We start from the raw sequence: 25,091 nt of genomic DNA on the forward strand, positions 1-25,091 counted from the left end.
AGAATGACTCTTCTACTGAAGAGGTAGACGACGAGAATCCCGCCAGAATAGCGTATGTAGGAAAATCTAGATTTCCAGACCGCCATTTACGCCTAGAACGCAAGAAAACTGTTCATCTTCCAGCACCAGAACAAGGTTCTCTAGAACAAGTATTTCAAGCTACCGATCAAATTCTGAAATCACGAATCGGTTATAGTGAATTAAGTACTATGCATGAACAAGAACTAGCCCGATCAGCAGTCCGATGGATTACTGATTCTACCACTTTTCCAGACGAAATAGTGGCACAAATGTTTCTGAAACTGCCCCCAGCCAAGCAACGACTGGTGGGTATGTATATGATCCAGCACCTCATTACTCTGTATGAGGGTCAACATTCTGATCCAGGTCCGTTACACGATGTCCTGAACGAGTTACTCCAGTATAGATGGAAAGGTTTAGGTACCGATTTAATTAGTGTCATTCTAGAACAGCGCCACAAATATAGAACGTTCCTGAACCCGCATTTTGTTCATGTCTCACCTCCAGAAAGTAAACCCTTTTACATAGACAGACAGAATCCGTTACGAGAAGTACACCCAGTCAGGACAGCAGATGGTGAAATGCAACGAGTGTTTGTTTACACTCCGATTACAAAGATGGAACTCTTAGAGATGAAGAAATTAATTCCCTGTCATGACAAAGATCCAGCAGGGTTCCACCGAGAATTAAAAGACATGCTCCGTATGGGAGAATACACGTATCCAGATATTATTAAAATGCTAAAGGTCCTGTTGCCCGCAGGGGTATACGAGAAACTCAAGGAAAAGGAATGGGAGGTGGGAGAGAAAAAGATCGATTGGGCAGTCCTAGAAGCTGAAGATAAGATACGAGTACCAGGTACCGGCCTTGGAGAGAAATGTAAAGAATTACCAGAACTGTTAATACAAGTTTTGCCCAGATTGTTAGGCACTAAAAAGGAAGACTGGGATGCAATCTCAGCCTGTAAACAGAAACAAGACGAAGACACTAGTGATTTTTATTCTAGATTTGAAAAATGTTTTATTATAAACAGTGGCTTGAAGACGAGTAGCGAGTCATACCCTCATCTTTTTGTTACTAAATTAGTCAAGAATTCAAGTCCACAAGTTAAGAATCGAGTTTTGAAAGTCGAAAGTACATGGCAAGCTAGTACCCCGTCCCAGATGTTACAGATGCTGCAATATCACCAGAATAGAATCAGAGAAGAGCAAGAACACGAGAGAAAACGTATGAAAGACACGAAAATGAAAGTACTAGTTGCACAATCTGTTCCTCAGGACAGTCAGAAGAGGGGTCCGAATCAAGCCAGTCATCCTGCAGCTCCCGTTAAAGGGACATGCAATTATTGTAAACAGCCAGGTCATTTCATAAACGAGTGTGCAGTCCTGAAACACAATATAGCTATTGGTAAGACTAAAGAAAGACCACGTCCGCCTAGACAAGAACAAGTTTCACAGACTTCTCAGCCACAGAATGCACAACAGACAGTTCCAGCACCGCAGCCTATTGCTGCAACACAGCATGTTACACAGCAGATGTACCAGTATGCACAGTCTGAGTATCCAGAGTACCAACAGTACTCATGAAACAGCCTAGAGAGGGCGGTAGGCTTGCCTCTCATCGAGATTCCTGTAGATCAAGAAGGTCCCTATGTTCACAGTCAAGTACTAGGGAAAGACAGAAAGTTTCTGATTGATACAGGGGCAAGTAGGACCACCATCAGTCACGCCGAAGTTCCAGGGGCTCCGCTCTCAGGCTCTAGAAATGTTTCCCTTGGATTTTCAGGAAAGCCTATTGTAAACGAGATATCTAAGCCAGTTACTCTAGAAGTAGGTCCATTGTCCCGCACTACTGATCGAAGTCATGTCCAGAAAATCTGTTAGGTATTAGAACACTGAAAGAATTAGGTGCAGTTATTTGCTGTTCCCCCGAGGGAATACGACTGTTTCTACGTGACTTCAAGGGTCACTATGTATTACGAGATTTTGATCCAAGATTGTCCAATGTTCCGCAGCATCTGTGGGCGCAAGGTCCAACTGATGTAGGTCTTATGCAAATCACACCCCATCGTGTGACTCTCAAACCAGGTGTAGTGTTACCACGAATCAGACAGTACAGATTACCACCTGAGGCTGTAGCAGCCTTATCCAAAATTATTGACGAGCTCATGGCTCAAGGAGTAGTTGTAGAAACTGACTCCAATGTATGTAATTCTCCGATCATTCCAGTCATGAAACGTACTGATCCAAATGCACCCCCAGTATATCGATTAGTGATTGACCTTCGAGAACTCAATAAATGTATTATTCCCCAGTACCCAGTTGTCCCAGATATCTCTTCCCTATTGACAGCTATTGATTCCAAAGCCTCATTTTTTACAGTCATAGACCTCAAGAACGCGTTTTTCAGCGTCCCCATTCATCCAGACAGCCAGTTTCTTTTCGGATTTTGTTTAAATGGAAGGAGCTATATGTTCACACGAGCTCCTCAAGGTTTCACAGAAAGTCCTAGCATTTACAGTCAAGCACTTAAGAGACAACTAGACAACATTCACATGCCAACAGACACTGCCCTGCTCCAGTATGTCGATGATCTACTGATCACAGCCCGTTCTGAACGTGCTTGCGAGCGAGCATCACTTACAGTCTTGTATTTCTTAGCCTAGATGGGGCACAAGGTGTCCCCTTCGAAGCTTCAATTCTGTGTCCAGCAAGTGATCTACTTAGGCCACTTACTGTCCAAGTGGGGTAGGCAGTTGACACCAGACCGTATCCAGTTAATAGCGAGTCTTCCTCAGCCCAAGACACAGAAGGAGGTACGTGCTTTTATCGGCCTTACTTCTTACTGCAGACAATGGATTCCTCAGTATGCATTTCTAGCTAAACCACTGATACAGTTAACGACACAGGAGGCAGCCGTATCGACTGTCCTCCCTTGGACATCTGAACATACACTTAGTTTCAATGAGTTGAAGAAAGCTTTATGCCAAGCTCCAGTTCTAGCTACACCGAACTACAGTAAGCCTTTTACACTTTTCGTCACAGAACGCGAAGGTACAGCATTATCTGTTCTCACACAAGATCAAGCAGGACAATACAAGCCCTGTGCTTATTTTTCGAGCACACTAGATCCTGTAGCCCAGGCTCTGCCTGCGTGCCTCAAGTCAGTTGCAGCCACAGCACTAGCTATCAGACAAAGTGATTCCATAGTATTAGGACATTCCTTGACAGTACAAGTTCCACACTCCGTGGAAGTTCTTTTAAATCGAACACAGACTCAGCACTTGACAATTGCACGTTTAACAGGTTATGAACTGACACTGTTCCAGCCACACATAGAAATCAGACGCTGCAACGTTCTAAATCCTGCTACACTATTACCGTCAGTTATTTCGAATCCTGCCACACACGACTGTGTGGAAGTAGTTAATATTATGACAAAGCCAAGACAAGATCTGACAGATATTCCATTACCAGATCCCGACCTGACACTTTATGTGGATGGTTCATGTATGAGAACAAGTACAGGAGAACTAGTAGCCGCGTATGCAGTGACTACTGACACTGAAGTTATAGAAACACACTGTATTGACACCCTGTCTGCCCAAGCAGCAGAGCTAGTTGCTCTGACACAAGCCTGCATACACGCCAAGAACCTGAAAGTTAATGTTTATACAGATTCACGCTACGCATTCGGAGTCGTACACGACTTTGGAGTGCTCTGGCAGGAGAGAGGTTTCATGACTTCTCATGGAACCAAGATTCAGCATGGTCTCCTTATTCAAGCTCTGTTAGATGCCATACACTTACCGACATCTATTGCTATCATGAAATGCAAAGCACATACGAAAGTTACTGACATTATTTCTCAAGGTAATGATCTAGCAGATCGCACAGCCAAGCTTACAGCACAGACTCCAGACATTTCAGTTAATCCGACACAGACACATACTCCAGCTCCGACTACCTGTATGACAGTTAAGGACCCTACTCAAGATGTCATAGATATCCAGTTACATGCTACTCCCGATGAAATCAAGAAATGGTCCGAACAAGGAGGGGTCCAGACAGATCAGGGTTGGGTAACGAAGGGTAGAGCCACATGGTTTCTCCCCGACTCAATGGTTCAAGTCATTATCAATACCGCACATAGTCCAGCACATTTAGGAGAAAAAGCTATGTTAGACAGTATCCAGAACATTTGGTTCAACAAGCATTTACGAGCTGCAGCCAAGCAGAAAGTCCGTACCTGTATGATATGTTGCCAGTTCAATCCAGGTAAAAGTGTCCCGGTGGAACAAGGTGGATTCCAGCCCCCTGACCACCCTTTTGAAGTCCTCCAGATGGATTATATTCAGATGGAGCGATGTCGAGGTTTCAAGTATGTCCTTGTAGTTGTATGCGCTTTGTCCAGGTGGACAGAAGCATATCCAGTCCCAGATTACACAGCCACGACCACTGCCAAGCAGTTGGTTCGTGAATTCTTCCCCCGCTACGGACTCCCTAGAGTCGTATATTCTGATAACGGCCAGCCATTCTCATCTGAGCTTATGAAACACATCTCCCTGTTGTTAGGGTACCGGTGGAAGTTCCATTGTGTACGCCATCCAGAAGCAGCCGGTCTCGTAGAGAGACATAATCAGACCCTGAAAATCCGTATTGCCAAAGTCTGTCAAGAAAAAGGTGTAGACTGGCTAGTAGCTCTGCCAGTCGCTCTGTTTTATATGCGCATGGTCGCACATTCCAGATCAGGTCTGTCCCCGTACGAGGTCGTATTCGGCCGCCCCCCTAATATGTGGGGTACACCTAGACCCCGAAGTATTACCGATGTTTCAAGTAATATGCTGACAGATTACCTAGCTTCCTTGATGTCTGCCCTACACTCTTGTCGTTCACAGGTTTCTGCCGCATTTCCAGACAATACCGAGGTGGCACCGCATGACATCGTTCCTGGATGTTTGGTTCTTGTCAGGAACTTTGATCGTTCAAGTCCGCTGGAGCCTCGCTGGAAGGAGCCAAAACAGGTCCTCCTGGCCACCCGTACTGCCGTCAAGCTGGAAGGCAGGAAGGGCTGGGTCCACCTGTCTCACGTGAAAAAGTTTTATGGATTAAAGACTGTTTCCAAGAACATTCCCGAGGATTTTAAGGATTGCCAAAGTACTATTCTTAAGGACTGTCCCGCAAAAGACAATGATACAGATTCCTCCCTGTTAGAGAAAACTCCGCAGCAGGAGTACAAGCTAAAATTAAGGTCTAGTAAAATAAGTCAGCCAGTTTGATTGTCTAAGTCCTCCCCTAGGTGAAACGGTTAGACCGGTTTCTGACATGTATAAAATAGACCCCCATAGTGAGAGAGTTAGTCAAAACTCAATCCGATGTATCGTTTTTCTAAGTTTCATATTGTTTTTCAGCCTTATGACTACCTGCACAGGTTATGCATTTTATTTGTGTTTTCCAGTTTCTCATGTAAATAAGTCTTCTATTGTTACAGTAGAGCACACGTTTAGTGATCTGCCTCCTCATGAACTATCTTATCGTCTTGCTATGCGTAATAATTCCTTTATCCGCATGTTACATTATTCACACCAGACCAGCAATGCCACTAATTGTTGGGTGTGTGGTCGACTCCCCCCTTTCCAGACACCGAAGGGAGTTCTGCCACTGTTTCCTTATCCGTTTTCCCATAATGGTTCGTGTGGAGCATGGTCCACGTTAACGTCATCCTCAACAGATATGTCTTTTCTTAACAGTACATGTTTTCCAGACAAGCAAGGTCTTCCCCACAGAACAGGGTTAGATCTAGAAAATGAAGTTTATAATTTAGGTAATTATTCTTCGAATTTTATGGTCCTGAATGTTCAGTCTGATACTACTCCAGACTTACCTGCTATGTCAGTATTACCAGTCAAAGGCGAATTATGTGTCCGAAAGAATGGTTCCGTACATGTAGGACATAGTGATTGTACTACTATTGTCAAGTATAGTGACAGTGGGAAATCTATTTTCAAAGCTTCACGTCATTCTTATTTTGTTTGTGGTCAGACCGCATATGTTCGTATGCCCCTCGATTGGGAGGGAACCTGTTACATTGCCTTCCTACTGCCACCAGTTTTTTTAGCCCCACCTGACTACCACAGGAATTCCCACTTAGTACATACTAGACACAAGAGAGACCTCCCGATTGTCGATTATACTGAAACTGCTCTAGAACAATATATAGATATCAATAAAGGTGTATTTCCCTATTTAGGTACTGTTGTGAATAGTAAACTGATACGTAGATTAACCAGAACACTTGAAGCAGTAGTGATTGAGACTACTTCTGCTCTAAGTAACTTAACCGAGGAGCAATCCTTTATGAGAATTGTCGTGCTCCAGAATCGTCTCGTCCTTGACGTCGTACTGGCCGATAGGGGCGGGGCATGTAGAGTCATCGGATCTAGTTGCTGCATTTTCATTCCTAATAACGCGCCGTCTGTTTATTCAGCTATAACCAGACTCCATAAAATTGCCCATATGTTACACCAAGATCCAGGCACCTGGACATGGTCCGGTTGGTTCTGGAATATGATTTCCGCCTGGGGATGGAAAGTATTGTCCTTTCTAGGTATTGCAGTAGCGATCATATTCAGTTGCTGCCTCTGTATACAATGTGGCCCTGCGATTTGTGGCATTTGTGCTACCTCTTGTATTCCTAGTCCCAAGTCCCGTTCTAAATCCCGTTCCAAGAAAATTCGAGACGAGCAAATGATACTGTATGAAATGATAGATGGTATCATGAATATTGATGTTTCCTGATGGAAACGTAGTGACAAGGAGGGAATGTGGAAAAGTAAATTTTGCCATGTTCTGTGTCCCTACGTGTCCCCCATCTTATGTTATATGTGCATGATTAATATGCATATGTATCCCCATGTTTGATTAAAGACGCAATTACAGTTGTGTCCATCTCTAGTATGCCAGTTTCCAGTTCTCGTGAAAGCTACGAGTATTAGGCCTATGTAAAGTTACGTTGCCACGTTTCCCAGTGTGCACGTTATTTCATTGTAAAGTCCCCGTTTCTAGGCCTCAAAAGGGCCCGGACACCAGATTCAGCTCCTGTCTCCTGAGCCCTCGCTGAGGAGCGATACAGCCCCCACCTGTGTTCCTGACCCTTCACTTACTTCCTGCCTCACAGTGCCCGGCTCGGCCTGGCTCTGCCTCTGAGTCTGCCAAGAGTATGTTATGATTCTAGTTATCAGTCCAGCCCTCCTTCTCTGCATTCCTAAACTACTGAATCGCATCAATAGTTTCAGTCATCGTCTAGCCTTTACGTCTCCATGTAAGAGAAATACTGTATTAATGGTCATTTCATATTCTTCAACACGCACTACATGTAGAATAATGCATGCACCAGTCTTAGAGTCTGTTAGCCTTTACCCCGATAACTTTTAGTTTATATCAACATGTTCTCTAAACATCAGATACTAGATATTGTTTAGGTACATGTCGCCCTGACTCTCCAGACTTCAGTCTCTGCTCCTAGCGCAGAAGTCATAGCCCCCAGCTTCTCCTAGTAACACGTCATTGTTAGTTTTGCGCGCACTATTAGGTTAGAGGTCCCGGCTCCTTAGGTAGCCCCCTCCATGTTTCCGCCCCATTTATGACATATTCTGTTACGTTTACATCACATGTCTATGTATACGCCTCCTGTTACACCTACTTTCACCCTTATCTTTCGCGACTGCTATTGACCACACCCACTGCTCCGCCTATCGTATGTATTGTAATGCAACTGTTTTAGTATATATGCTTGTGTACTGTTATTAAAGTTAGTGCGCGCTCATCCCAGATCCAGCCCCGGCAGCTGCCGGGCTCTGCCATCCTATTCTGTGCAGGTTGTCCTGTTCCTGTCCTTTATGCTGTATTAAACCTGCAAACTCCTACTACCTCGAATCTTGACTCTTATTTATTGAGCTATCTGTTATTGCTATGTCCAGTCAAACCTAGATCCGGTATTATTTATTTATATACCACAACACTCACAGAAGGAAGCAGGTGTGGAGTCAGCACCTGTGGTCCATCAAATGTAGCAGGCATGGGGGGATGGAGTAAAGTAGTTGCAGTAAAACATTTGACAAAGGCCTTGTAATCGCGCCTGGACAAAGGAGGCTACGAAAGTGTAGATGGCCAATGGTTGTGAGAGTAGCATCACCGTAGTTCTCACTTACCATGTTGACATTGGAGAAGTACGCCCAGGCCCTGCAGGCAAAGCCGTTCTCGGTTGGCCCCATCTGCTCAGACACCTTCCCGGTGTACTTCCTGGTCTCCTGAGGCATCACCTGGTAGGGGGTCTGAACTTCATCCTCATCTTCATCCAAACTCCCATCGAACGGCATCAGGTTCGAATAGAACGAGTAGGGCCTAGACGCCAAGTTCTTGAAGTGCACCTGAGGAGTAGCGTAAGCAAAGCGTAAATGTAGGGTTCAAGAAAAGGAAGCAACACTATGATTCTGGAGAGGACAACATGGCATCAGGCAGGAAGTGAACATAGGGGTCAGGAAAAGGCAGGAAAAAGAACATACTCAAGGTTTAATGAAACAGCCTGGTGTGAAAGACCCTGGCGAATAAAAGGTCACTTAATGGCAACCCTACTTTCCACCAAGATGATCCCTATTACATTTAAAATGTTAGAAAATGTTTGCTGATGTGCCAGACCCACATCACTTCCTCCACACAGAGACTTGCATCTCTCCAATGATAAAAAACAACCCCCTCTAAAAGAAAACAAGTTACATTTTATCTTCATTTTAGGAAAAAAGAGGAAAGGCAACTGTTCACATCATGTCTTATAAAGGAGGAACTGCAGAGTCCTAGCATGTGGCAGGTGCTTTCTCAGTGTGTTGTGATAATCTTGAAAGATAGGGATAGCTCAAAATCCCAGTAGGAGGGGGGGTCATTTATCAATAAAGTATGATGCTCAATATGGAGAACTGGTGCTACAGGTCGGTAGCATTTAGACAAATATTTGTAATTTAATATACTTTTATTAAGGGAAGATTTATTTCCAAATTAAGTTAATAGTGGGCCAGCCTTTTTTAGAAGATGTTCTACATATAAAATAAATATGAAAAATGAACTTACATTAATATTAAACATAAAAGGTGTTCTGCCGCTACGGTGGAGTTCCACGCCTCCACGTAGCACCTGCGTGTCCCACCCTTGATCCATGCCCCTCCTACCATGAACGCGATAGTGATGGCGGATTCCGGATGGCGTTCCTGACGGCGTTCCTGTTGCTCTCGGCTGGTTTTCCAGAGGCTTTCTCTAAGGGGCTGCTAGTTTAATGGACCGGCTGCTGGGGTTGCTGCGGTGCCGAAGTAGTGTGGTGCTTGGGGCTCGGAAGCTCTGAAAAAACGTTTTGTAGTCGGAAACGGGAGTGAAACGCTCCGTCGGCAGCGGAGAATACTGACTTCTTTCTTTCCCGCGCTGAGGCGGGGCTGATTCCTCGGCGGAGGGCTTGGCTCAGTGGGCGCTATATTCTCTGTTGGTGCCGCCTCGTTTGAGGCACCGGAGTGGGTAGCATTACTCCTGTCATTGTTTTCCAGCGATTGGAGATTGGAGAGTTTCACGCTCAGTGTATCTGCCTCGTTTGATGCCTCGTTGGATGCACCGAAGTAGATATCATTACACCTGTCGTCTTGCCGGCGATTGGAGATTGGGAGAGTTTCATGCTCAGTGTATCTGCTCTGAGTGCTCTGAGTGAAGAATCAGCTTTTGAGGTGCCCGAAGAACTTTTTGTTTCTGCTCAGCAGTTGTTGTGTTAAAGCAGACTCCATTTCCCATCTCCCACCTCTTTCAGCGGGATTCTACATTGATTCTCAACAGAAATAAAGAACGGAGCAGAGCCGGCAGTTCGCCGTTTTAATGGGCAAACTCACAGGAGTACGAGCAAGAGCCCGTCGCCTCCAAGCTAAAGAAGAAGCAGCAGCCAAATTAGCCGCCCAGGAAGGTAAGGAGGAGGACTCCTCTGTGACCTCTGGGGAAGAGACATTTGGGAATATCAGTACTTTAGAAGTACACCGAGAGACTTTGGACGGTAATATTTCAGTTGAAACAATGCAGGCGGGCGCTTCTAGCCACAATTTGGCGCAAACTCCTACACAAAACTATTATGGCTACTAATAAGCCATTGAAACAGTTTCCTCTATTTGAAACCAAGGCTAATTCTTTAGTTGTTAACAGCTCTACTATAACTATTTCAGACTTAGGCCTTGGTCCAGCTCCAGCAATTGCTGTTTCTGACACCACGCCACTGCAGACTGACGCATTATTGCTATATACTGACATACCATTGATCTATCCTTCAATCCTAAAGGCAGCACCTTCTTTGGGAGAGATGGCAGCAACTTCAAAGCATAATATAGATAATCTGGCGAATTCAGCCCTTACTCACACGACACCCAGTATAACTGAAAGGGCGGGAGCACTATGCCCTATTCTACCTATGGACTCTAAAACTACTCAGACTGTTGGAACATTGCAATTGTCAGTCAAAGACATGGTAAACTTGATATTAGATGAGATATGAGAAGTTAAACAGTTTCAAAGGGCTGAGCTGGTCGGGATTCAGAATCGTCTGGACAAAATTGAGGATCTTGTATCCACTCTTCCCCCCCGTCTTCAGGAAGCCAAAGCTAGGATTTCAGTCCTAGAGGATGAGATGACTACGGTTAAAAAGGATGGTAAAAGTGCTTCTAAAACATCTAAGGCCTTGGAAGTTAAGCTTGATGAACTTGAAAACTTCAATCGTAGATCAAACCTTAGAATAGTTGGGGTTCCTGAAAAAATTGAGGGGTCTGATATGATCAAATGGGTCTCCTCTTTTTTGCTACATGAAGTTATACCGGAGTTTAAAGGCGATCTGACGATCACATGAGCCCATCGGGTACCCGCTCAGCCATTCCCTAATTCTGCTCTCCCTCGTACTATTTTGTTAAATTTTGCTGACATTCGTATAAAAGAGACAATTCTATCTAGGGCCATTAAACAAGGCCAATTCGCAGCGAATGCAACTACCAAATGTCAGATATTTTCGGACATGTCTGCGGCTGCGGCCCGCCGCAGAAAAGAGTTCGTTAAAATATTACATTTGTTTAAGGCCAAGGGAGCTCAGGCCTCAATCGCACAACAGTCAAAACTCAAGGTGCTGATTAAAGGCAAATTTTATTTGCTGACCGATGTGGAAGAAGCACAGGATCTGCTTAGTAAAATGTCGCCCGGCTAAAAATAGTTAATTAATGTCGAGGAGGGGTGGTAGGTGGTCAGGGGGGGGATGCTGGGAGGCTACGGGGTGTTACATCAAGACACCTCTAGGATAGGGGAAGAGACTCAGTGGCCTGCGTGGGTAAGGACAGCAAGAAGACACAGGTGAAGCTGGGGGTGGGGATTTTGGGGGTAAAAATTGAAAAGACTGAAGTTGCTTGCAGTTGGATTGGTTTTTGCAAAATAGTATTTTTCAGGTACATTAGTATATGCAAAATTTGGTATTATGCGATTAAGATTTTTGTATTGTTTTCTGCAGTAAATCATGTATCATGTCGGTTAATAGGGGGTTGAAATTAATATCGTTTAACGTGAATGGTCTGAATAATGGTAAAAAAATGCGAGCTATAGAGTCTTGGATTAAGACTGAGAATCCCACAGTTGTAATGTTAGTTGTAATGTTACAGGAGACTCATATTATTGCTTCTAAAAAAGAGGATTTCAAGATGTCTAAAACCTGGGCTTCCTTCCGGGGTTTTTCGTGCGCCATGAGTTCACAACGGGGAGTTGCTCTCTTTTTGAATAAAAATTTGGAGACTGAAATTATTCAGACGGAAAGAGATGTTTTGGGTCGTTGGTGTTGGGTTTTGTGTAATTTTAAAACTCATCATCGCCCAATTACCTTTGTCTGTTTCCACGCTCCTATAGAAGATAATCCTCAGATTTACGATGGTCTGTTTCAATCCCTGTTATTGGTAGGTGGGGACATCGTTATAGGTGGCGATTTTAATATACTTATGAACCCCAATTTAGATTCTACTACATCTTCCAAAAGACAGTCCAAACCTAAATATTTTAGGACTATGCTAAATTACATATCAACATTCGGATTGTGTGACCCATGGCGTATGAGAAATCCACGGAAAAAGGATTTTACCTGTTGGTCAGGCAGGTTTAAATCCTCCTCCCGTATAGATGTTTTTTCTTGCCTCTAGACAGCTTAAATTCAGCTCTCAGAAATTCTATCACAATGGTTTTTCAGATCATGCTATGGTGGTGATTAATTTTGACCTTGAAGAGAATATTAATGTCTCAAAAAGATGGATGTTTAATAAAATGTATTTAAAGGATATAAATTGGGTCTCTGCATTAAAATTAGAGATTGTGGAATATATTGTTCGAAATACAGGTACGGCTCCTCTCCATATTATTTGGGATTCTTTAAATGCCTTTATACGGGGCATAATTATTAGTAAAGACGCGGCTGAGTGGTCTGTTGTGAAAAACATTAGGAATTCTTTGCTTCAAAAAATTCAGGACCTAACAACACGACAACATCGTAATCCAACTTGTAATGTTCTAAAACAACTGAGTGAGGCCAAACGTGAGCTTAGTGGTCTTTCGTAAACAATCTCAAAAAGTTTACGAAGAAAGTAATTTTACTGGGAAATTTTTAGCCTGGCAAGTGAAAGAACAGGCGGCTTCAAATATGATTAATTCTTTAAAAGACCCCGTCACTCATGTCGATACATCAGTTCAGGCTGAAATAAATTCTATTATGCTCCATCATTATGACCGAATCTATAGTACACAACACTTCATCGACCATCAAAACTTGTCTGATTTTCTGGGACGACACGCAATTCCTAGTCTATCCTTAGATGATCAATTGATTATGCAAAGAGCATTTTCTAAGGCAGAATTGGAATCAGTGGTAAAGTACCTTCCATCGGGCAAGGCCTGTGGCCCTGATGGCCTTCCTTCAAAAAATTTTAAAGTTTTCTTTAGCTCTTTTTGTGATTTGTTTCTGTCACTATTAAATTCAATGCTTGATGGTGGGCAAGTTCCTGAATCATTCCATGAAGGTACAGTTGTTAGTTTCCTGAAAAAGGGGAAAGAACCCAAGGATCCGAACTCATATAGGCCAATTACTTTACTAAATTCAGATTATAAAATTACCACTAAATTGCTTTCACTTCGTTTCAATAATTTTACGACGGAGCTGATCCATCCCGACCAAAACGGCTTTATTATAGGTAGACAATTATTTACAATATAAATTTTTTAACTGAGGCATTAGAATATTTTGAGTCACGCGGGGTACAGGCTTTAGTATTATTATTAGACGCATGGTATGTAGTGGTATGGGACACACTTTTTTTTATTTTAAGAAAGTTTGCTATTCCACAACATATCATTAATTTGATACAGAATTTGTACACAGGTGCCATAGCCAATATAATCATTAACAAATTTTCAGTTGGTTCGATTGTAGTTCAAAGGGGCACCAGGCAAGGTTGCCCCCTGTCTCCTATTCTTTTTGCTTTTTTTATTGAACCACTCGCTGTAGCTATTAGGAACTGTGTCCAGATCGCTCCGCCGGTTACTTCCATGGCCAAGATAAAACTTTACGCAGACGATATTATGTTATTAATTAAACCAGACCTTATATCACAGACACATGCTCTTAAAAATTTTGAAGAGTTCGAAGCCTTAGGAGGCTATCGAATGAATAGAAAAATGACGGAAATTTTGGTTTGCGGGGGTGCAGACCCCGTTCTACACACAGATCTGCAAGGTTGTATCAACTCAAAACCTAAAAGATACTTGGGGATCTTTTTTCTCTTCTACCGTCCAGGACTTATATACACTCAATTTTGTCCCTTTAATTCGGAAAGTTCATTTAATGTTTGCCCGTTGGGACCCTCTGCCTTTATCTATTCTTGGTCGAATTGCTTTGATTCAAATGTCAATACTCCCCCTTTTTAATTTTTTATTTTCAACTGTTCCAGTTTTTTTGCCTGGTTCTTTTTTTTACAGAATAGAATCTATGTTTTCCACATTTATTTGGGCAAAAAAAACGCCTAGAATAGACTTATGGACTTTATCTGCAGAAATTGAATATGGAGGTCTCTCTTTACCAAATTTAAAAGGCTATTATTACGCTTACTTTGCGCAGTACCTAGAGAGATTTAAAAATACAAACCCAGGTACCGGGTTTTTCATAAAAAAAAATGTGCTTTAATATGCTTAGAAATTCAGATTCCATCCCCTTTGCTTGTGCCGAAATCACCCAAATTCGTCCGTTATAAGACCCTAAACGGCGAGATGCCATGCATAAGAGATATTCCCTCCCTCTCTTTCACTTAACAACTCCCTTAATTGGTGTTTTTGCCTTTTTAAGGATTAAGATTGATCCTATAGTTATCGGAAACTGGGGCCACGCAGGGTTTAAAACGTTAGCTGACTTTTTGGTGAATGGGACCTGGTTTACTGTCAATGATATGATATGTTTGATCCCCGGCAATTTTCTGTTAATCGGGACCTATATTACTTTGATTTATAATACTCTGACGCAATTAGACCCCAGTATTATTATTAATAATTCTTCTTCATTAGCATTAGATCTTTTTGTTAATGATCCTATGAAGAACCCCGGGGCATGGAAACAGTGCCTGACACAGAGTCGGATGAGCTGACTTCTAAAGCTATACGCAAATGGCATACACAGGAAAACTTAGTATTATCAACTGAAATATGGAAAACTATTAATCAGTTTAATTTTGGTTCATTACGTGGCGCCAATTGGCGTTGAATGCTTTATTTTAGCAAATGGCTGTTATATCGCACACCAGTAATTATTGCCAAAATGTATGACAATACGTCCGCTATCTGTTTTAGACGCTGTAACTGCGATCAAGCTAATTGGTCTCACATTATGGCGTACTGTCCTAAAATTAAGTCTTTTTGGGAGGAAAGTTTCGTTTTTCTTAAAACTTATTATATGATATCAATTCCCTGTAATGCAAAAATGTTACTATTTGGGTATGATCCAGAATGTAAATTTACAAGTTATTTGGCAAAATTGATTTACATTGTAATGGCCGTTGCTAGATCTCTATTATTACAGAATTGGCGCTCACCACAAGTTTCGACGTTTCAGGAATGGTTTGTGAAAATGAATAGGGTTAGGAAATCTGAGCAACAGTATGCAAAAAGAGTTGGGGGTTTAAAAAAGTTCGATCAGATCTGGGGGTGTTATTTTGAGTAATTTGTCATACTATCTTAAACTGAAAAAGGATGTAAATGTATTCTTTGTGAAATTCTTATTTTTTGTATTTGTTTTAAAATACTACAAACAACTTAAATACATTTTTTTATAAATAAATATATTAAACATAAAAGTATACTTTGTATTTTTATTTGCGAGTTAAAACCCTGACGGCTGAGTCTCCCTATTGTTAAGAAAAGAGAAAATTGAAAAAATATTTTTTAAAATTGGTTGCAATGGCACAGACTGGGTCTACTCCGGTGGTTAGTGGGGAAAAGAACGATGGGTTCCTAATGGCGCAGGACCAAGGCTGACTTACATATTGCTGGGTTTAATTTGAGGCGTCTCTAATAACAAAGAGGGACTCAAGGGCTTGATAACGGGGTCCAGCATACGTGCCCAAACAATGCTCAACAAAAAAGGAGCACTTTGGCAGAGATCTTTTGTTCCTGCTGTTTGGTGCGTGTGGGCCCTAAATAACAGTGCAGATGTGGTTCAGGTGAGTGAAGTTAAAAAAGGTTGGATAGTCCACATAAACTCTTTATTGGGCTGGTAATCCACCTTCCTAAAAACAGACTGAGTGGCCGCTCCCTGGCTCTACGGTCCAGGGGAGCTTAGCTCATCACCTAGCGTGTGGTCAACATGTTTCATGCATCGTGGTCAATACTGATCCCTTGCATTTCATCAGGACCTTGTGATACAATACTATCTACACGTGGTGGTGGTACATAATTAGATAACCACTTGGATTGGCAGGACCTGGCGCTCGCTTCCAAGGAATGTGCTAGGTAGGAGCCTGATTGCCCACCACCACCAAGTGTAGATAGTATTGTATCACAAGGTCCTGATGAAATGCAAGGGATCACAATGCATGAAACATGTTGACCACACGCTAGGAGAGGAGCTAAGCTCCCCTGGACCATAGAGCCAGAGAGCGGCCACTCAGTCTGTTTTTAAGAAGGTGGATTACCAGCCAAATAAAGAGTTTATGTGGACTAGCCTACCTTTTTTAACTTTACTAACCTGCACCAAATCTACACTGTTCTTTAGGGCCCACACGCACCAAAGGTCAGGAGCAAAAGATCTCTGCCAAAGAGCCCCTTTATGGGTGCCCATCGGGTATTGCATCGCCGACCCGACGAGGAGCAAGTCCATATGATGAAGCATGACACCCAGCTTGCTGGGTGTGTGAGGACTCCAGTTCCGATAAGGAGGACTTCCCTCCTTCTCACCCTTTATCACGTTGTCTGATTGGGGGAACAGCATATCCTTTTTTGTTGAGCTTTAATTTGAGGTGACCTGGTGGGCAAAAGAACGACGGGTTGGAATGTTACCTCAAGTGATTACCGGTGGTTAGACTTATTGCAAGTATTTCCACAGAAAGGAATAAAAACTGCTTCTATCACGTCAATGAGGGTGAGAGACGTCCAAGGAGCGCGCTTGAATATGAACAATGAAGATCAATAAGTCAGCAATGAGATGCAGTGGAGACACCTGCGGATTTATTTGTTGTTACCTTAACTATAGTAGAAGATGATACCAGCTCAGCCTCTGTGTGTGGCCGTAGCCCTGTGTCTCTCCACGTCATTGGCTGGCATTTGGATCACATATTGAGGTAGATAGGCTGCAAATAGTCTATGGCTTTCCTCGCTGCTGTCTGAGTGTATTGAAATGCTCAGTATTGAGAGCAGCCTCTGGGAAGAGGTGTGGCGCCGCGGCCAGGGCGACTGACGCTGGATGCTGGGGATCACGGCTCGATCCTTGGCTCCGGTGGCAGGGGTCTGCCCAGCACCATGCGACTCTGGGCAATAGCTCGCTTAATCTTCCGAACGGCCCCCAGCGCCGAGATACCCCTTCGGGGGTGATTCGTGCGCTATACAAGTACTGGATTTACATTTACATTTTAATCTTTATCTAGATACATATGCAGTTTGAGTAAGCAGATCTCCACACAGTCTACAGATATAGTACAACCTCCATGTGAGTGCTGTGCAGAATCACACACATCAGTAACAAATGCTCGCCTGCAGCTCAGAGATTTCTGATGCAGTGCGGTTACCACAGAGAACGGAGCAAGGAGCGTAAAGATCCCTACAGTGGAGAGCACGCACAGCTGAGGAATAGCGAACTAGTGCACGCAGGTCTTGGCGGTGGTGCTGGTGACAGCATCTTGGACTTGGCTGAGAAAGAACTAGAGATAGATCAACCAATCAATCAATCAATCAATCAATCAGTATTTGTAGAGCGCTACTAATTACCCGTGAGGTAATCCAGGTGGTGGTATTGGGCTCAGTCGAAAAGCCAAGTCTTGAGTCTTTTCCTTGAGAACTGTTTGAGAAGAAAGTTTAGCCTGCACTATGACTACGGTAATTGTTGATCATCCTGGCGATGAACCGCTGCAAGGCCCTAGAGGAACGTCAAGGAAGAGGGAATGGAGAACCGAAGCATTGAAGCAGGGAAAGGGATAGGAGCATAGAAGTGCTGCAGCAGAGAAGGGAAGAACTTCACAGTTGTGAAGCTCTGGTCACAGCAGGAGAAGGCTTCATACACCATTCAGCACCCAGACGCACATGCTCAAGCCCTGGAGGTCTGCCTGGGATTCCTTAGTAGAGGGTTTATCTAGGTCTACAGGCCCCAAAGTCTCCAATTGAGCTTCAAGTCCCTTCTCCTTCCCTGTGGTTACCAAGACATAAGAACTTACATTGAAACCTCCCAGATGTGACCTACAAACAACTGCTCAATCCCTGGGACTTCGCAACCTACCCTGCTGGTTATTTTACATAAACATTCATCAGCAGTACAAGCATCAGGAGAGAATGTACAAGTACAGAGCAAGTACTTACAAAAAACAAGACAAAGTAGGATAAAGAATATTCTCTACAAATGAATCCAGAAGATTTAAAAATACAAAATTATGAACCAACAATAAAATATTTTGTGTTGAATGATGATATGGTTAGATCTAGATGATAACTCGCCTTACAACTGTCGGTCTCCAATATATATTTCTTATAAAAATTATTCATTAAAAAATTTATCACATTGGTACTCAAACAAATTTCCCAAACTCACACACGTATATTGCTTGGCTCCACTGCTCCTCTTTTGTTTCAGAGACAAGGAACCTTTATTTCTAGAGTGTCTGTTTCTTCAGAAGATATGGGAACAAAACGTACATGCTGCTATCTTAGCCGCCACCTTCAATACACACATTGCACTGGGTGCCAGAGGATGGTGGTTTGATTACCCTTCATCTTCAGAGGGCATTTGAGAGGTCTTTGCCAGAGAGTGTAAAGATACAGTGACTCACCATGATTACGTCATTGATCTCTGCCCGGATGTATGGTCCCATGATGCCAAGGTGCTCGTCTAGTTCCCCGCGGATCACAGGCTCTGTGAAATGACTGTCCATGTAGGCACGAAAGACCACCTTCTTGTACAGTAGGAGAGGTTTTGCCCAACCATTGCCCTGGGCCCTACAAAAAGGAGAAATATATTCAGAATAGTGAGTCACTTTCCAAGGGGCCATGCCGAGGATCATCTGAAAGGCATTCCCTCCCCACAGAACCTCTGGAGGGTCATACTTGAGGCTTTGAACATGGCTTCCTAGACCCAGAACGTCTGGCGTGCCATGCAAAGACAGGTTGTCAGATACACTAACCTGAGATATCCTGAACCTAGCACGTGTGACGTTCTGATGAAATAGAAGGCCATGATCCTTCTTCCTCTTGTTCTCTGTGGAAATCCAGTCATGGCTATTTATATCTTGTGTTGCTTTTTTTTTACAGTGGATAAGAACTCCTGATCCCCTATATTAACATTTATGTTCAGGACGTGTTCCTCCCCTGAATTGCCTTCATGTAAAATTAATGGTGGTTTTGGAGATAGTTTCTCTCGTATGGTAGGTGTTTGATCCTGTGTCCAAGACAAGGCATCTGCTTTACCATTCTGTGCCCCAGGGCGATATTTTATTTAAAAAAATCTAAATCAGAAAAAGAACAGTGACCATCGAAGTTCACGTGGTTTGAGGATCCTAGCAATTTCAAGAACTGAAATTCCAATGGTCAGTGTAGATGTCGACCATATGGTGAGTCCTAATCAAGTAGTTTCTTCACTGTTCAAAGGCTTTCTTGATGGCCAATATTTCCTTATCTGTAATGCTATAGTTCAGTTCGCTGGGGGTACATTTCCGGGAATAAAAAGCCACTGGGTGCCTCTGGATGTGACTGGATGTTGTTGTTACAGGACTCCTCCTATCGCATGATACGACGTGTCAGCTTCCAACTGAAATGGCAAGGTCACGTCCATGCAAGCCGAAATATTGGGGCCTGCATGAATTGTTTTTTCAATTGACTGAATGCTAGCTCGGCTTCTGTCCACTTAAAAGCTGCCTTTTTTCACAGGAGTTGTGTCAAAGGTCATACTACAGTGGAGAAATGTTGTATAAATCTCCCGTAAATGTTTGCAAAGCCGAGAAAGCTTTGAAAAGTTTCACGGTTGTCAGAGTGTTCTACTGAGTGCTGGCCGCTACTTTGTTGTTGTCCATCTTGATTCCTTCAGGGCTGATAACGTAACCCAGGAACGCAATCTTGGATGCATGAGACTGACATTTCTCCAGCTTTGCAAAGAGATAGTTCCCTCTTAGGCATTTAAGCATATCTTTGACATGATCAATGTGTGTTTTCATAGTGTCAGAGACTATGAGAATGTTATCAATGTACATCACACAGAAGACATCCAAGTAGCTTTGTAGAACATGATCCATAAAATACTGTAAGGCAGCAGGGGCATTGCAAAGTCCGAAGGGCATGACCTGATATTTGAACACGCCAAAGATGGCCCTGAACGCAGTCTTCCATTCATCACCCTTTCGGACTTGCACACAATGGAATGCTCCCCTGAGGCCAAGTTTTGTGAAGTGCTTAGCTCTTTTTAGTTAATCCAATAGTACAGGAATAAGTGGCAACAGGTAACAGTATTCAACCGCAATCTTATTCACCACCCTGTAGTCGATGCAGGCACGTTGTCACCCCCTTCTTTGAGATGAAGAAAAGAGGCGAAGAGGCCGGGGACTGCAAAGGACTTATAGGAAAGACGTATGAACCACGATGCCAGATTTTCATCTAAGTATTGTCAGAGATGCTGATTCTCTGGCTCTGCCAGAGCATAAATCCTACTACAGGGTATATTAGCTCCTGGCATCAGATCTATCCTACAATCATATTCACGATGCGGGGTAATTGACAAGTTTAATCCTTGCTGAAAACCTCATGAAAGTCTTGATAGTTAGGGGGTAAGGTGGAAACATCACGGATTTAGGCCTTACTACCATAAGATAAACAACAAGCTGGAGCACTGTTCGCTGAGTGCAGCGCTTTTGTTTGTTCAGTGCAATGTGTTGTACAGTAGGCTGACTCTAGGACACCTGTGCTAGCAGCCCAGTGTATGGTGTGGTTGTGCAAGGTGAACCATGGCATTCCTATAATCAGGTGGAAGTTAGGTGGGTCAATAAGGTCAGAATGGTGTACAACCTTTACAACGCAACTTTTACCACGCAGTGCCTTTATGACGCAACTTTTACAACGCAAACCATTACAACGCATTGCGCTGGGGGGCGCTCTAGGATAGGGAATATATTTACTTTACTATCCAACACCTTCCCTACTATCCACGGGGACTGGAGTTGGAATAGTAAATTAAATAAATCACTATCCAGCGCCTAAAAGCACTATGCGTTGTAATGGTATTCGTTGTAAATACCGCGTTGTAAAGGCATGCGATGTAAAAGTATGCGTTGTAACGTCATACATCCGGCCAGAATGGATGCTCTCGTAATGGTCGAGCCCTAAGCGCATAACGATAGAATGTGTGTGGTAACGCACTGGCCTGGAGGTTAGGACTGCCTTTTTATTACATGGTATCCTTAGCTGACTAGCCAACGAGTGATCAATTATATTACCAGTAGCTCAGTAATCAGGGAGGGCCTCTATCTGCACTTCTCTAGCATATGGTAAGGTCAGAGTGATTTTGGCGTTTATGTGGGCCACAACCACTGCGGTGTTTTTGCCAAAAAGCTAGAGATCTCTTGGTTCATTGGTTCTCTTGAGTCAGGGATCTCTTTCAAACCCAAGAGTACTAGTTTCCCGCTACCTTTGGTGCACATTTGCCACAGTGTAATCAAAACTTCCGCTTTCTCCTTAAGTGAGAGATGCCCTGATTCCATTCCCCTGTATGGGGTCGGTGTTGTTACTTCTTTTCAAATAGTTTCAAATAGTTCTCCCCCACCAAGAACTTAGTTCAGACCACGACACCTTAGAGTCCATTATAGTTTTATCTCCTTTTAGTTCCAGCAATCTGCGATTCAACTGGGCAGTTAAAGCTATAAGTTCCTCACAAGTGTCTGGTAGGTTGACCACCTGGACTAGTATGTCCCGGAGCTCGCTAATAAGTGCCGGGTAAAATAATGAGGAGTGTTTGGCTTCTGGTCATGCATTTTCAACCACTATTCTATTAAACGTGGTTATATAAGGCAAAAGGTCTTGTGTGCCTTGCCGCAGGGTAATCAGCTCCCTATCCAAAGAAAGTCCATGTGTCCTGCAGTCAAGCAGTTTTTTTTATTTCATCGAAAAAGGTGGTGAAATTGTATAGAATAGGGTTGTTGCATTTGATGATGAGGATAGACCAACTGGTGGTGTTACCCACCTAAATATGACAGAACAAATGCCATTTTACTCTGCTCATCAGGGAAGGTTGCAGATTTGCATAGGAAGTGTAACTTGCATTGACTAAGGAATATGGCATATAGTTTGGGATCACCATAGAACCTTTCTGGAGCCTAAAATGGAATGGTGGGAGGCTGTATGAAATGTATTGTATGAGCTTGAATGGGAGTGGTGGTTCCAACCCCTGATAGAGCAAGAGGGGGAGAGGGAGCAGAATCACAAGTGGAAGATGTTCTGCCAGTCGTGAGTAATGGAGGAGGAAATACTCATGGATTTCTTTTACCACTAGTAGAACCAGACTTCCCCTTGTGAAACAATCCAGCTACCTCCCTACGTACTGTTTCTGTATAGACTTGTGATCGTTTCTAAGATGGATGTAAGTAACTGGTCTATGTCCATCGCTCCGGCTAGTTTAGCATACATGGGCAAGGCAATCTGTCAGATGCACTAACCTTAGATATCCTGAACCCAGTGTGAGCGACATTTGTGCTTGTCCTACCACGCCCCTAACTGCATTGTGGACCGCATTTCTGCTGGCTTGTGTCACAATGAAGGGAATGGGACAAAATAATAAAGACGCAGATGTAGTCTTGTATGTACTAACTTGTTACCTTTGCAGAGAGCTGCTGTGGTGAGATTCTATTGTAAGGTATTAGAGATATCCCCTTGGGGGTGCATAACTAATGGCATGACTTACTGTACAGTTTCAGATGTGCCTATGTCCTCTGCAGGCTCATGAATCAGGGTCCACTAGATGCAGTTATCATGAAGTCCAAAGGCGATCAGAGCTGCTCTGAACATACAACAGAGGCCTCACAGATTCCTGATTGCCTAGCAACTGGGTGTGGGTGGGGAGTGCCTTTACAGTCCCGGTCCAATTAAGATGGCTGCTGAGTGGGTGACTTATTTCCTGATTGCATAATCATCAGGCCCAGACCATAAAGTAATAAAATCACCAAGCCCAGACCATAAAGTAATGGTTTTAACACAAGTACACACAAACTCTATGGGGTGAGAGCACTAACACGCAATCAGATGCATATGTGAAAAGCACACCGATGCATATGGGTCATAAATGTGGGTTTATGCAGAGTGCACCCTCCAAGATCACACAGCACCTGCCCAGGGACGCACATAATGGCAAGAGTCATATGTGGTGGTGTATGTTCCAATGACAGGCTTTGAAAACAGCTTTCTAGTGACCGGATCGCTGGTGTGTGGCACAACCTTGAGCATCACACATCCGTACGGATGTGTTTCCTTTGGTACTGTTATGTTATGTTATTTATACTTATAGAGAGCACTGCTACCCTAGGGTGTCCTGGCGCTAAGTACTGGTTACCTCGGGATCATAGAGCTATTTAGTGAGAGAAGAGCCATGTTTTTAATCCCTTGCGAAAGGAGATAAGGTCTGGAGCATTACTAAGATGGAACGGGAGTTCATTCCATGCTTTAGAGGCACAATGGATGAAGCTTCTGCCTCCCCAGTTGGTTTTCTTGAAAGTGGAGGTTTGGACTAATTTAGACCCGGAGAAACGCAGAGTTCTACTTGGGACGTACCATGCAAGTTTAGATTTAAGGAACTCAGGGCCAATCCCATTAATCGCTTTAAAGACAACACAAAGTGCTTGAAGCATGATGTAAGTGGGACTGGAAGACAATGCAGTTTCTTGAGTTCTCCTTTGACAGAAGCAAACCTGGGTGTTCCCATCTGCATTCTCGCTGCCGCGTTCTGGACCAATTACAACATGTTCATATGTTGTTTTTGAACATTGAGATAGAGACTGTTGCAGTAGTTCAGACGCGACATTATGAGTGCTGTGACCACAGTCCTCAGGTTACTTTCCAACAGGAAGACATTTTTTTGATTATTCTGAGGACCATAAAGCATGTTGAGGTTACCAGATTCACTTGGTCTCCATGGTGAGTTTGTTATCCACCATAATGCCTAGATTCTTAGCTTTCCTTGAGGGCACTGGACAAGTGTATGAACAACCTAACAAACCTATGGGTCTATCTTCTGAGAATTTAATCAGGAATGCATAGTATATCTCAGCAACACATTGGTATGCTGAAAGGAAATCAGAGACAAGGATTCTGACTCATGGCGTCATACAGAAGATGGTTAACCCTGTGTTAGCAAAGTGAAAAACTATATTCGGATTCCCATCAATATCATGTGTGATCAATATCATCATATGGTCGTCCGTCCTGGGTCTTGTGTCTCTAGATCACCGAGACAGCTATAGTACCCTCCACGGACTTATAGTTCACATGTACCAACATTTGGACAACCATAAGAATCTGATCTGACGGGTAAGTGCAGTGCAAAAACAGAAAAGTGCGTGAAATTTAAAATAGAATAGAGAATCTCATATATAATTTTTATTCAGCCAAGATCCCTTCCTAACTAAAAACCAAGAACAGCGCAAAACATTACTACTGCAGTTTAACAAATATCTGCACAGGGGCCAACATGTTTCAGCCTTAACGGGAAATGGACCCTAGGCTTTCTTCAGGGCCTCTGTTCTTATATCTAATGCGACTGCAAAACTAGTGTTGGTGAAAAAACTCAATTAAAAGGAAATATTGCTCTAATACATTATTAACAGTAAAGGATATAAATCTCCATAAACTGTAAACTTCACTCCTTCGGCACCTGGTACCTCTGTTGGACCTGTAGCGGAAGAAGCAAAATAAATACACAAAACACGGAAAAACCACCTGTAAGTCAAGGATCATTCCTTCACTCAATTGCCTTTATTATATGTCTGACTTAAGTACATATAACCACTCACCCAGTGTGCCCGGGGAAGAGACCTCACCTCGTCCTGGACCTGGCTCAGGCGTAGTGAGACCCCGCTCTGAAAAGCAAAAGGACACTGGCACTAATCATGGGTTGCAGGACTCATTAGTCCTGTATGATCCCACTTATTACATATACCAGTGTGTATACCTCGCTTTTCAAGCAAACTCTGTGCTACTTAGATCCTGCTCTCTGGGACCTCACCCTACCCCTCACATCAAATACTCCTCTCATTGTCAAAAACTTAG

At 43.2% G+C, this 25,091-nt stretch overlaps 1 protein-coding gene across 1 annotated transcript in view; it reads right to left on the bottom strand.

The window, feature by feature from the left end:
- F8 (coagulation factor VIII) overlaps positions 1-25,091 on the bottom strand; it is a 289,264-nt gene that overhangs the window by 104,082 nt on the left and 160,091 nt on the right. The window contains exons 11-12 of the mRNA XM_078664066.1: positions 18,626-18,791; positions 8,231-8,449 (exon numbers count right to left, since the gene is read on the bottom strand). Coding sequence (XP_078520192.1) covers positions 8,231-8,449; positions 18,626-18,791 — 385 coding nt within the window. The remainder of the gene's footprint in view (positions 1-8,230; positions 8,450-18,625; positions 18,792-25,091) is intronic.

Source organism: Lissotriton helveticus, chromosome 10 (genome assembly GCF_964261635.1).
Source record: "Lissotriton helveticus chromosome 10, aLisHel1.1, whole genome shotgun sequence".
Lineage (NCBI taxonomy): Eukaryota > Metazoa > Chordata > Amphibia > Caudata > Salamandridae > Lissotriton > Lissotriton helveticus.